This window comes from Pantherophis guttatus, chromosome 10, assembly GCF_059756535.1.
Source record: "Pantherophis guttatus breed Tessera chromosome 10, ASM5975653v1, whole genome shotgun sequence".
In the NCBI taxonomy this organism is placed as follows: domain Eukaryota; kingdom Metazoa; phylum Chordata; class Lepidosauria; order Squamata; family Colubridae; genus Pantherophis; species Pantherophis guttatus.
The window spans coordinates 9,170,114-9,183,406 of record NC_142072.1 but is presented as its reverse complement, the minus strand read 5'-3'; the positions used below and the strand labels follow the sequence as shown (position 1 = coordinate 9,183,406).

At 44.4% G+C, this 13,293-nt stretch overlaps 1 protein-coding gene across 1 annotated transcript; it reads right to left on the bottom strand.

Annotated features, from left to right (window-relative positions):
* Nucleotides 1-376: 376 nt before the first annotated feature.
* Nucleotides 377-13,253, bottom strand: LOC148112395 (zonadhesin-like). Its single transcript, XM_087876433.1, has 8 exons — nt 13,248-13,253; nt 11,923-12,315; nt 7,918-8,204; nt 6,564-6,829; nt 4,139-4,740; nt 2,047-2,611; nt 506-1,038; nt 377-385 (listed from the first exon to the last, which is right to left on the bottom strand). The coding sequence occupies exons 1-8, from the start codon at nt 13,251-13,253 to the stop codon at nt 377-379; spliced, it is 2,661 nt and encodes an 886-aa protein (XP_087732559.1).
* Nucleotides 13,254-13,293: the final 40 nt, after the last annotated feature.

The window sequence follows — 13,293 nt, the reverse complement described above, 5'->3', positions numbered from 1 at the left end:
TGGAGAAGACTCCTGCGAGTCCCTTGGACTGCAAGGCGATCAAACCGGTCAGTCTTAGAGGAGATCAACCCTGACTGCTCTTTAGAAGGCCAGATCCTGAAGATGAAACTCAAATACTTTGGCCACCTAATGAGAAGGAAGGACTCACTGGAGAAGAGCCTAATGCTGGAAATGATTGAGGGCAAAAGAAGAAGGGGACGGCAGAGAATGAGGTGGCTAGATGGAGTCACTGAAGCAGTCGGCATGAGCTTAAATGGACTCCAGAGGATGGTAGAGGACAGGAAGGCCTGTAGGAATGTTGTCCATGGGGTTGCGATGGGTTGGACACGACTTTGCAACTAACAACAACAACAACAAGTATCTCAAAACTGTAGTCTCATAGCATCTGAAGAGCATCAGGTTAAGGAAGATTGAGTTTATCCTCACCGGTCAAAATTTCCACTGGTTCAATTGACAAAAGAACAAAGCAATCTCTTAGAATAGACGTTGATCTTACTTTATTTACCTTGACTGTTCCTTGATGTTCTCTCTGCAGGTATACCTTAGTGTTGTTTACAGATACAATAACCTCTGATAATACAGATAAAGGGCTGTTGAGCAGCTTCTCATTCTTCACCTCAACCCTGAAAGATGGTAAAAACTTGGACGTTGAGCACAGTTCTACCAAGACGTATGTGGAGATACCTTGGAAGTTATACTGCTGACCATCAAAGGTGGTATAGTGGAGAAATTTAGAAACTCGACAGATGCCATCTGGCAATGCGTGGCAGCCAAATACTCCCTTCCAAGTGCCACAGAATTGGTCAGGACCACAGAAGGAGCCATCAGCTTCAATGGCAGAGATGGAGCCATCACAGCGGTATTTTTTTTTACAATTTTCACCTTCCAGGAAGAACGTTTCCCCTTTCAAGTAATACCGTCCGTTGTAGCTGCAGCCACACTGCTCCCACGGCACACAGTCAGTGCCACTCAGCACAAACCCTGCTTCACACTGGCATCCTTCTATGCACATGCTCTGGAAGCAGTTCGGAGGTCCAGCTGGTTGGGTGCAAGAGGCAGGGCAGGGAGAGCCACAAAGCTCATAATAACTATTTGGTGGGCAGGTCAACTCTGAAAGACATATGCATGCCGTTTAATCCAATCCCAAAGAAATGAGCCAGAAAATTCTTCATGCAAAAGAAAATAAGACAGATTTAATGCATATGGAGAGACCCTGGGGTCTTCCAAAGGTTGAATTCCAAATCCTGTCAGTATTAATTTACATGGTCTCTGATGAAAAGGGATGGGAACTGACATTGAACAATATCTAAAAGAACGCACTGAAAAAAAGAAAGGAAAGGAAAAACATGCAGATTAAAAATGTAAATGTGGAGCAATTTCTTCTTCTTCTGGGTCTGAATCAGGGGTGGGTTCTACTTACCTTTACTACCAGTTCACAATGGGAGCCCTTGCGCTTCTACTGGTTCACAAGAACCAGACCGAACCGGGAGCAACCCACCACTGGGATCAAACTTTAGTTTGCCAGAATGAAGCCACCTTCTTGGCTTTGTCATTGGCCAAAAATAAGTCACTATCAAGTTCATGGTGTGGAGCAACTATCTGTCTAAGTGTGAGCTGCGGTGGCACAGTGGTTAGAGTGCAGTATTGCAGGCTACTTCTGCTGATCACCGGCTGCCAGCAGTTTGACAGTTCAAATCTCACCAGGCTCCAAATTGACTCAGCCTTCCTCCTAGGAGCCGTGGTTGCACAGTGGTTACAATGGAGTATTGCAGGCTAATTCTGCTGACTGCTGGTTGTCAGCAGTTCGATTCTCACTGGTTCAAGGTTGATTCAAGTCTTCCATCCTTCCGAGGTCAGTAAAATGAGGACCCAGATTGTTGGGGACAACATGCTGACTCTGTAAACTGCTTAGAGAGGGCTGTAAAGCACTATGAAGCAGTATATAAGTCTATTGCTAAGTATGCAGGATGCCTAACAAGAAAACGAGAACAGCTGAAATTATATTCTGAAAATTCAGTTATATTCAACTCAATTATATTCACTTACCGCACTCTGCAATTTCCCTCCAAGGCTGAATGCTGATGCCACAAATCTGACATTGCCAAGCAAAGCTTTGGAGAGATTCACACAGGGACTTATGCGCACCCTGAGTTGTGCAAAGGTCCATGACACAGTTTTCAATGTGGTTTTGAAAATCGGCAAAGTTACCACATTCTTTAAACGGTCCATCTCTATCGCTGATCATCCCACAGTGATTCTGAGAACTGAAGAGGGCTGGTTGAGTCTCATTGCAGGTGGCTGAAACTTCCACCACAGCACAGTAGGAAGGGGAGTCCATTTTCTTCCAGCTGTTGCCAAAAATGCCTCTATCGTGAACTACAGAGACATTGGGAGTCCTGAAGTCCTGATGATGGTTCTCGCTGAAATCTCCACCCAGCCCACAGAGGAAACCAGAATAAGTCTCAGGTACAGAAACGGACACATAGGAAAACCAGTCGTAGGAGATGGAGAGGCCAAAATCCGTTTGAACAATGATGAACGATCCACTGTAATAGGCGTGGAGCTTCCCAGAAGCCAGGATAACAGGCAGATTCATCAAGAGACCATTGACCTAAGACCAAAAGGTGATACTAGAAATCCTTCAGAACGAATGAATCGGCACTCCCCAATTTTTAATCCGAGAATGATTAATTTAAAGCAAAACGGTAAAGATTCCCTTGAGTGAAGCTCTACACAAAATGACCACATAGAAACATCGATGTGGTTTTCATAGGACAGGGATGGCGAACCTTTTCAGCACCAAGTGCCGAAACTGGAACGCGTGCATACGCATGCATGCGCACGTGCCAGGGCGCTGGAAACCCAAAGACCAACTGGGCAGTGCGCATGCGTGCGCTGGCCACCTGGTCTTTGGGTTTCTGGTGCTCTGACACCCGTGAAGATCAGCTGGCCAGCACATATGCACATGCCAGAAACCTGAAGACCAGGTAGCTGCCACGCGCATGTACACCAGCCAGCTGGTTTTTGGGTTTCCGGCGCACACGAAGACCAGCTGGCTGGTGCACATGTGCATGCCGGAAACCAGAAGAGCAGCTGGTGACGCCACGCGTGCCCAAAGAGAGGGCTCTGTGTGTCACCTCTGGCACGCGTGCCATGGGTTCACCATCATGGTCATAGGAGAACAGGGTGGACACGGTTGGCATTGCCTCATTCTGGGATTTATACCAAAAAGTCAAGATAGGGCAATCTTGAGTTTCTTTCTCACCGTTTCTTCTTTTTCGGGGCTAAACTCAGGATTTACTTATAGAGGTAGTCCTCGATGTATAGCCACAACTGAGCCCAAAATTTCTGTTGCTAAGTGAGACACTTGTTAAATGAGGTTTCCCCATTTTACAACCTTTCTTGTCACAGTTATTAAGTGACTCACTGCGGTTGTTAAGTTACTAACATGGCTCTTAAGTGTATCTGGCTACCCCATTGATTTCGTTTGCCAGAAGGTCACAAAATGGGTTCGCATGACCCTGGGAGACTCCAACCGTCATAAATATGAGTCAGTTGCCAAGCATCTGTAGTTTGATCACATGACCATAGGGAGGCGGCAATGGTCGTAGGTGTGAAAAACGGTCATAAGCCACTTTTGACACTGCCGTTGTAACTTTGAATGGTCACTAAATGAACTGTTGTAAGTTCAGGACCACCTGTATCGATAGCTATTTTCCTCTCTAGGCTCAGTTCAACGGTCCGCTTAGTCTGCCATCTGCTGCCACCTACTGAGCCTTTCTTGAATTGCATGCCTTGGACATTGGTTTTCCCACCAGAAATGCCCAATGATAAAATTCCTCACATATTGCCACTGAGCTGTGGTGGCGCAATGGTTAGAATGCAGTACTGCTGGCTAATTATGCTGATTGCCGACTGCCTGCAGTGTGGCAGTTCGATTCTCACCAGCTCAAGGTAGACTCAGTCTTCCATCCTTCGGAGGTGGATAAAATGAGAACCCAGATTGTTGGAGGCAATGTGCTGACTCTGTAAACCGCTTAGAAGGGGCTGTAATAGGACTGTGAAGCGGTATATAAGTCTAAGTGCTATTGCTACCAGGAGGGCCCTTTCTTTAGTGTTTGCAGAGCACCCCTCTTACCTGCACTTTGCCTTCCTGTCCTTCTTTTACAGCGATGTGTTCCCCGTATATATCCAACATCAGTTGCCTAGTCCAAGATGCTGCAAAGGAGTATTTGTGCCCATTTACTATGTGGATGGTGAAGGCAGGTAACTTGCCAGAAGGGCCACAATATTGGGTGAGGATGTACGTGCATGCTCCTTGAAAGCTAAAGGCTGCCCCACTGAACGTGATAACATGAAAGTAGCCATATACCCACATAGTGCCGTACGACACAGGATAACAGTCCCAAATACCGTCCACGGTTTTGCATATCTCCCGAGGCCCACAGGTAAGCTCCTGGCACTCCAGAGGGTGCCCAACTTGTTTGCAAGAACACTTTTTGCTGCAAGTGTCTGGCAGGACCATCTCTTCTCCCAGCTGATAGTCACGACCATTATGCTGACAGCCGCACTGTCCCAGGGGAATGCATGCGCCTTCATTCAGAACGTGCCCTTCCTGACAGGTGCATCCTGCGACACACGGATTGGGGCATCTGATGAGAGCTGTGTGGTTGGCACAAGTGAGGGGGCAGGCTGTGCCGCAGAAATCGTAATAAGCATTGGGTGGGCATTGGGTAATAGCTAAGAGAAGAAGAGAACAAACGGTTAAAATGAGACGCAGACATCATTCATGTTTGGGAAGGCAGGAAGGTTAAAAGAGGGCTCTGTAAATCTTTGGTGTGGAAAACCAAAGCATAAATTGGGGGGGGGGGTGTGTCCATCCATCTCTGCTCATTGTGGATATTTGTAAATAAATATATTCATAACTGGAACTATGCTTAAGAGAAAGCCCGCTGAACATTGATATTAATAAGACAATTCATAGTCACAGGTAGTCTTCAACTTATGACCACAATTGAGCCCAAAATTTCAAGTGAGACAGTTGTTAATTCAATTTTGCCCCATTTTACAACCCCTCTTGCCACAATTGTTAAGTGAATCACTGCAGATGTTAAGTTAATACTGTGTTTCCCTGAAAATAAGACCCTGTCTTATATTTTTTTTGAACCCTGAAATGGCCTTATTGCCATGCACTCAAAAGCACGATTGGGCTTATTATCAGGGGATGTCTTATTTTGGGGGGAAACAGGGTATCTATCTCTATCTTTCCTTCTTTCCTTCTTTTTTCTTTCTTTCTTTCTATATCTTTTTCTTTCTTATTTCCTTCCTTCCTTCTTTTCTTTCTTTCTTTCTTCCTTTCTTTCTTTCTTGTCTATTATCTATTATCTATCTATCTTCTATCATCTATATCTATCCTTCTTTCTTTCTTTCTGTAACTTTTCCTTTCTTGTCTATTATCTATCTTCTATCATTTATCTTACTGTGTTTCCCCCAAAATAAGACCCTGTCTTATATTTTTTTGAACCCTGAAATAAGCGCTTGGCCTTATTGCCATGCACTCAAAAGCACGATTGGGCTTATTATCAGGGGATGTCTTATTTTGGGGGGAAACAGGGTATCTATCTCTATCTTTCCTTCTTTCCTTCTTTTTTCTTTCTTTCTTTCTATATCTTTTTCTTTCTTATTTCCTTCCTTCCTTCTTTTCTTTCTTTCTTTCTTCCTTTCTTTCTTTCTTGTCTATTATCTATTATCTATCTATCTTCTATCATCTATATCTATCCTTCTTTCTTTCTTTCTGTAACTTTTCCTTTCTTGTCTATTATCTATCTTCTATCATTTATCTTACTGTGTTTCCCCCAAAATAAGACCCTGTCTTATATTTTTTTGAACCCTGAAATAAGCGCTTGGCCTTATTGCCATGCGCTCAAAAGCCCGATTGGGCTTATTATCAGGGGATTCTTATTTTGGGGGGAAACAGGATAACACGGTTGTTAAGTGAATCTGGCTTCCCCATTGACTTTGTTTGTCAGAAGATCACAAAATGGGATTGCATCAGTGGTGGGTTGCTACCAGTTCACCCTGGTTCGGGAAAACTGATAGCAGCGGTGGCGGGAGGCTCCGCCCACCCATCCGGACGTCATCAAATACGCTCTGCGCATGCACACCCTGCAGAAGTGGTGTGCACACGAGCGAATAGATAGCAAAGGTAAGTGAAACCCATCCCTAGATTGCATGACCCTGAGTCACTGCAACCATCATAAATAAGATTCCGTTGCCAAGTGTCCGGATTTTGATTGCATGACATGGGGATGCTGCAACGGTCATAAGTGTGAAAAAAATGCTCCTAGGTTGCTTTTTTCAGTGCTGTTATAACTTAAAACAGTCACTAAATGAATGATTTTAAGTTGAAGATTACCTATAATTCTTAGTAACCTCCAAAGGAAACACAAAATAGCCCAGCATTGCATTTCTGAAAGTTTTCATATTTCAAAATAAAAAAAAAAAAGCACATTTGCACACCAGGTTATTTTGAGGGACCAAAAGGAAAAAGGCTCCTTGCTCACCACATCCCAGCTCTTCCCTCCAGCTGGGCACCTGCACCCCGAGAGTCTGGCACATCTCCTCATAGGTTTCTATAGTCGCGCAAAGCATGTCATGGCCTTGGCCGTACTGGCAAAGATCAAAAATGCAGGAATTGTAATATGGATCGGGCTCCTCATGCCAGTGGCACTCTGAGAAAGGCCCAGATTGATCTGTGAGGATTCCACACTTTTGTTCCAATTCTAGGTGATTTGTGCAGGGTGCAAGAGCACCTGTATCATTAGTGCATCTGAAAGGCAAGAAAAGCTCATTACGTTATATACAGACATTATATTGAGCATTAATTGTATGGCATCTGCTCTTTCATAGATAACTAGCTAGTAACCAGGCATTGCCCAGGTATTTATAGACATTGAAGTCTTTGTCTGACAGGGAGCCATTGAGGGTGGTTTTCTTCCCCCTACTCCCATGCCCATCATCCCTGTCCTCTCCCTTCCCCCTCCCATGCGCTCCTGTTTCCCGCCCTGTCTACGATCCTGGCACTTTGCCCCAAATCCATCAGGTGCTTCCTCATTGCTCCACTGGAGGGCAAACATCACAACTGCCTTTCCAGAGGAAGCTGTGAAGGAACTGACATCACAAACAATTGCCGCTCTAGGACACCGCACTTGCTCTCCTTAATGGCCCAGGCATTCCACAATTATGCTGGAACACACACACACACACACACACTAGGGGTGTCTTACCCCCACAGTATTTGTTTCCAGTCAGTAAGTCATCTGTGTATCAAGTCTGGTTGAAATTGCTTAAGGCGTTTCAGAGTTATGCTGGAACATACATACATACAGCCTTTTTTATATAGATAGGTATCTTTTTTAAAAAATGCTTAAATCAGTACTTTTTCAAACTTGGCAAATTGTAATTTAGTTTAGTTTATTGTCATTGCACCTTCTACAAGGAAATTAAATGTCATCTTCAGGGTACATTATACATAAAAAAATAAAACAAAACACATCCTTCACATTCTATACAATTGAATTGAAAACCCATGATACTGCATTAATATTGCACTATACAGTAGAATTCAATATAGTTACTGCTCTGGGATAGAAGCTGTTTTTCAGCCTATTTGTCCTTATTTTTATTGCCCTGTACCGTCTGCCAGATGGTAATAGTTCAAAAAAAAAAAGGGTACCCAGGATGAGATGGATCTTTAAGAATGTTTTGAACTTCCTTAAGGCAGCGGGAGCTATAAAATTCTTCCAAAGAGATGCAGGGACTAAGTTCGTATGCCTCATATTATTTTTGTAAAAAATCATAAAATTGTTCTTTAAAATAAACATAAAGGTTAAAGAACTCAGTTATAAATCAACTTACTTTGGGGGACTGATGTCGGACATCCAAGCATTTCCAAATTCAGCATCATTTTTAGCTTTTTTCCCATCAGGTAAGACTTTGTCATCATCACGATAGCCATTGAAATTCCCACACATCCCACTCAGCTTCCCCCAATATTCAGGGCCCACACGAACAAATAAAGCATGGCGGCCATTGTACTGGACCTCCAAACTGGGATGGGTTCTTACGGTTACCATCTGGCGTCTTTTTGTGATGTTGGCTAAGTGCTCTAGTTTTGCTGGCAAAACAACTGGTCTCCCATCAACCTAAAAATATAGTGGAAATCCCAATTAGATATAAGTAATCAATTGTATGGGGTGGAGAAGAAGTGGCTGATGGCTTCAGCACAACATGAAGCCCACATGATCTCGCAAGATAAATGAGATTCCAAAGGATTGTCGCCATTGTTTTAATTGTCCTTGTTTGTATTTCCTAATCCTTCAGATCAGGATGTTCTTGGGAAAAACATAGGCTCCTATTCTATACTGTAATAGTTATGATCATTTGCAGACCAATTCATATGAATTTGAAGACACCGGGTGAGAATACACCCAGGGGACAGTCCAAAGTAGTGGGACACATTTAATTCTTCTAGTGACCTGGGAAAGAAACCCCCTGAAGTTGCTTTGAGCTCTCTTGAAGAAAAGATGAGATATAAGGACAATAATAGATTAATTAGGCATAATAATTAGAGGTCAAATTAGAATTAAAAACTGGATATATAGAACCAAATTTCACTTTTCCTGTATCTCAATATTATGAGAACATGCTGTTGTGGCTCCATTACCTGAGCCTGTGTTATCGGCAGGAGAGGACTCCGAGAGTGAAGGAGAGGAGTTGGCAAGGCCTCCCTCTCCAGACCCTCCTCTCTGGCAATGCCTTCAGTGTCCGCTGAAGGGCAAGAGATAGGGCCGGGGCCAAGCACGTCTATGCAGCCACAGGTGGACAGTGGTGAGGGTAATGAGTCTTGGCTGGATCCTCAGCAGCGTCGCAGAGATAAGCGCGCGCAACAGAAGAAAAGGCGTGCCAGAGATTAGGCTGAGTCACTGGACCACACCCCACAGGATTTAAAAGGGGGTGAGGTAGCCATTCAGACTCTGTGACAGACAAAACTAACTACTATCGAGTCATCTTGCATCTTTGGAAACAACATTATCGGCCTTGGATTTATTTTACGAAATGGACAATTCTTGACCGTGTGTATTTTGTTTATTGAGTAAAAGTTCTTGGCAAGCAGCTACTGGGTTGCTGCCAAGCATCTTATCGGAAGAATTGGTTGTCTGCCAGTTTATTTAACCCCTGGCTGTCTGTTTGTGTGTGTGTGTGGGACGGGGACAGAACACATGCTTTGAAAAGCTCAGAGTCAATCCCTAGTCAAGAATGTCTTGTTCTTGGGAAAACTACCCGTTCTAACATCACAGTGATGTTTTTCCAACATGGTGGACAAAGTCACTACAGTTGGTTAATTAATTTATTTGGGGGGGGTTGCATTGAAATTCTTGACTGATGCACAATCATAGCAGCTAAGAAGCTAAGAGTTGGGGGTGGGAGGCACCGTGTTGTGGTGGTTCTCCTCCTTTCTCTCCGACCGGTCGCAGTTTGTGTTGGCAGGGGGGCAGAGGTCGACCTCGAGGCCTCTCATTTGTGGAGTGCCGCAGGGATCGGTCCTCTCGCCCCTTCTGTTCAACATTTATGTGAAGCCGCTGGGTGAGATCATCCGTGGCTTTGGGGTGAGATACCACCAGTACGCTGATGACACCCAGCTGTACATCTCCACCCCAGGCCACCCCAACGATGCCCTTGAAGTGATGTCCCAGTGCCTGGAGGCTGTACGGGTCTGGATGGGGAGGAACAGGCTCAAGCTCAACCCTTCCAAGACTGAGTGGCTGTGGCTCCCGGCATCCCGATATAGTCAGTTGACTCCATCACTGACTATTGGGGGCGAGTCATTGGCCCCCACAGAGAGGGCTCGCAATCTGGGAGTCCTCCTGGATATGCAGCTGTCCTTGGAGGAACATCTGACGGCTGTAACCAGGGGGACCTTTTGTCAGGTTCGCCTGATTCGCCAGTTGCGGCCCTTTCTTGATCGGGATTCCCTGTGCACAGTCACTCACGCCCTCGTCACCTCTCGCCTTGACTATTGCAACGCTCTCTACATGGGGCTCCCCTTGAGGAGCACCCGGAGGCTCCAGCTGGTCCAGAACGCAGCAGCGCGGGTAGTGACGGGAGCAGCATGGCGCTCCCATGTAACACCGCTCCTGCGCGAGCTGCACTGGCTCCCAGTTGTCTTCCGGGTGCGCTTCAAGGTGTTGGTTATCACCTTTAAAGCGCTCCATGGCATAGGGCCTAGCTATCTTCGAGACCGCCTGCTGCTACCAACGACCTCCCATCGACCCGTGCGCTCCCACAGAGAGGGCCTCCTCGGGGTGCCATCAGCCAGACAATGTAGGCTGGTGACCCCCAGGGGGAGAGCCTTCTCTGTGGGGGCACCTACCCTCTGGAATCAGCTCCCCCCAGAGATAAGGAGAATCCAAGACCTCAGTGCCTTCCGTCGCGCCCTTAAAACCCATTTATTTAAACAAGCCGGGCTGGCTTAAGATGAAATTTTTAACTGTTTTTAAATGTTTTAAACGTTTTTAATTGGTAAATGAGTTTTAATTGGGCCAAATTTATATATCTTTTAATTGTTTTTAATATTTGTTCTGCATGTTTTTTTTAATTTGGCTGTACACCGCCCTGAGTCCTTAGGGAGAAGGGCGGTATAGAAATCCAATATAAAATAAAATAAAATAAAAAGTGGGGAGACCTATATGTATACGGCATTGTATACTGCACGAGTCAAAAAGAGGGTTGTGAAAATATTTACAGACCCCTTCGCATCCTGGACATAAACTGTTTTAACTCCTACCCTCAAAACGATGCTATAGGGCCATCAGGGAGTGATGCACGGACTTCGGAGCCTCCAGAGGCTGACAGTAGAGAGGCAGAGGAACAGGAGGAGCCTGTTCCTAGTGCATGTATGAGAAGAGCTGCCAGAACGCAGAAGCATCTAAAGCAGAGAGGACAACTCGGGAGTAGGGCCAAGGAATGATTGGCCCCTCCCATAAGGCTTAAAAGACCAGCAACGGCTCTTGGCCTCTTTGCCGGAAAACAACCGTTGAGAGATTTGCTTCGTGTTTGGATGTATTTCTTTCTTGCCAGCGTCTTCTGTTCCTGAACTGTTGCCAAGAAAAGCCTTTGGCAGTTTGCCTAATTATCCCAAGGTCAGAGATAAACTGAAGGTGTTTTGAGAACTTTGCTTTCATTTAATTTGGAATAAACTGAGAATGAGTTAATTCCCAGCTGTTTTAAAAAAAATCTGTTTGTTTTTTGGAACTGTTTTGCATTTAATATTAACTACGTGGGCCTGGGTCATAACAACTATTTACTAAGTCTGCACTACTATTAATCTTCTCATCGTTCCTATCGCACATCTCCTCCCACTTATGACTGCATGACTGTAACTTTGTTGCTTGTAGCCTTACGATTTACGTTGAATGTTTCCTAGTATGATTTGATTGCTTAGTTGTACCCTATGACTATCATTAAGTGTTATACCTTATGATTCTTGACAAATGTATCTTTTCTTTTTATGTACACTGAGAGCATATGCACCAAAGGCAAATTCCTTGTGTGTCCAATCACACTTGGCCAATAAATAATTCTATTCTATTCTATTCTATTCTATTCTATTCTATTCTATTCTATTCTATTCTATTCTATTCTATTCTATTCTATTCTATTCTATTCTATTCTATTCTATTCTAAACTGCCAGATCTTATTTTACATTTCCAAACTAAACATTATTTCTTAAAACCTTTGCTACCATTCTCAACATCATCATCCCATATTTTCCAAAGGGCCATTGATTATATTGGTTTATTGTACATTTTTCCCCCTCCTCCTCCTTTTTTTTTTGGCATGGATCAAGACGTTGTCTTCACCTTCACATCTTTTCCTTGTTCCAGAACAACGTGAGAACTGAACTGTTTGAAGCTAAGCCAAATATCCACTCGGTAAATAAAAGATACTCGGGGATTCCGGAAATTCTTATTAGTAGCCACAACTCGGAAGGAGAAATCCAAGGAGGAGTTGGGTGTGTTTGAGATCTCATAAGCACAACTGCCCTGGAAATGGGCTATGGCTCCATCAAATGTGAAGTAGTGAGGGTCTCCAGAAACTGTGCAAGTGGTCAGCTGATTCTTACAGCCCAGCTTTCCATCCTGAATTGCACATTGCTGGCCGGGATTGCAACTGGCTGGGACGCAGTGAAAGGTCGACGAATTCTCACAGCTGCACCTTTTTGTGCAATCGGAAAGCCAGAAAAGGTCTCCAACCTGAGAAGTAAACCAGTAATTAATTAATCAAATATATATTGTACTAGATTTATTTCTAGTACTCTTTTTGGTATGTTGGACCTTAGAATGCTGCCCCTGTGTCACTGTGTATGAGAGTTCATGAGTGGGGTAGACATGACAACAGGTCAGCCATTGGGAACTGGTTGAAATAGGACATGGTAACAAGGTCAGCCAATGTATAGGCATAGCAATTAAGTCAGCCAATGGGAGCTGAAACAGCTTGGAGCCTGGGTGTGGCTTAGGTTATTCATTGGCAACCTTCAGTCTCAGAAGACTATGGTCTCGTGCTCTGGAAAGAGGTCCTAAAACAGCATCTGGTGTGACTAAAAAGGCCAATTCGAGAGTGGCAATCCCTTCCACACTGAGGGCAGATACATTCTGTCCAGGGGTGAAATGCTCCCGGTTCGAACCGGATCCCCCGATCCGGTAGCGATGGCAGCGGATGGTTCAGAGAACCGGTAGCAAAAATCCCTGCCCTCCCCCCCATGCCCAGCTGAGCCGCACGATCATCAGAGGCCTTTTGTTTTTTACTTTTGTTTTTTCTAAAACCTCTTCAGCCGAAAAAATGCTTTTAAAAGTAAAAAAAAAAAAAAAGCCTCTGATGATCGTGCGGCTCAACTGGGATCATCAGAGCCTTTTAAAAGCATTTTTTCTACAACCTCTTCAGCCGAAGAGGTTATTTAAAAAATGCTTTTAAAAGGCTCTGACGATCCCAGCTGAGTTGCCTGATCGTCAGAGGCTTTTTTTTCTTTTAAAAGCCAAAAAAAAAAATGCTTTTTAAAAAAACTTTTAAAAGCATTTGTAGAAAAAATGCTTTTAAAAGTTTTTTAAAAATCCTCTGATGATCGCATGGCTCAACTGGGCATGGGGGTAGGCAGGGATTTCTGCTACCGGTTCTCTGAACCACCTACCGCCATCTCTACCAGATTGGGCGATCCGGTCCGAACCGGGAGCATT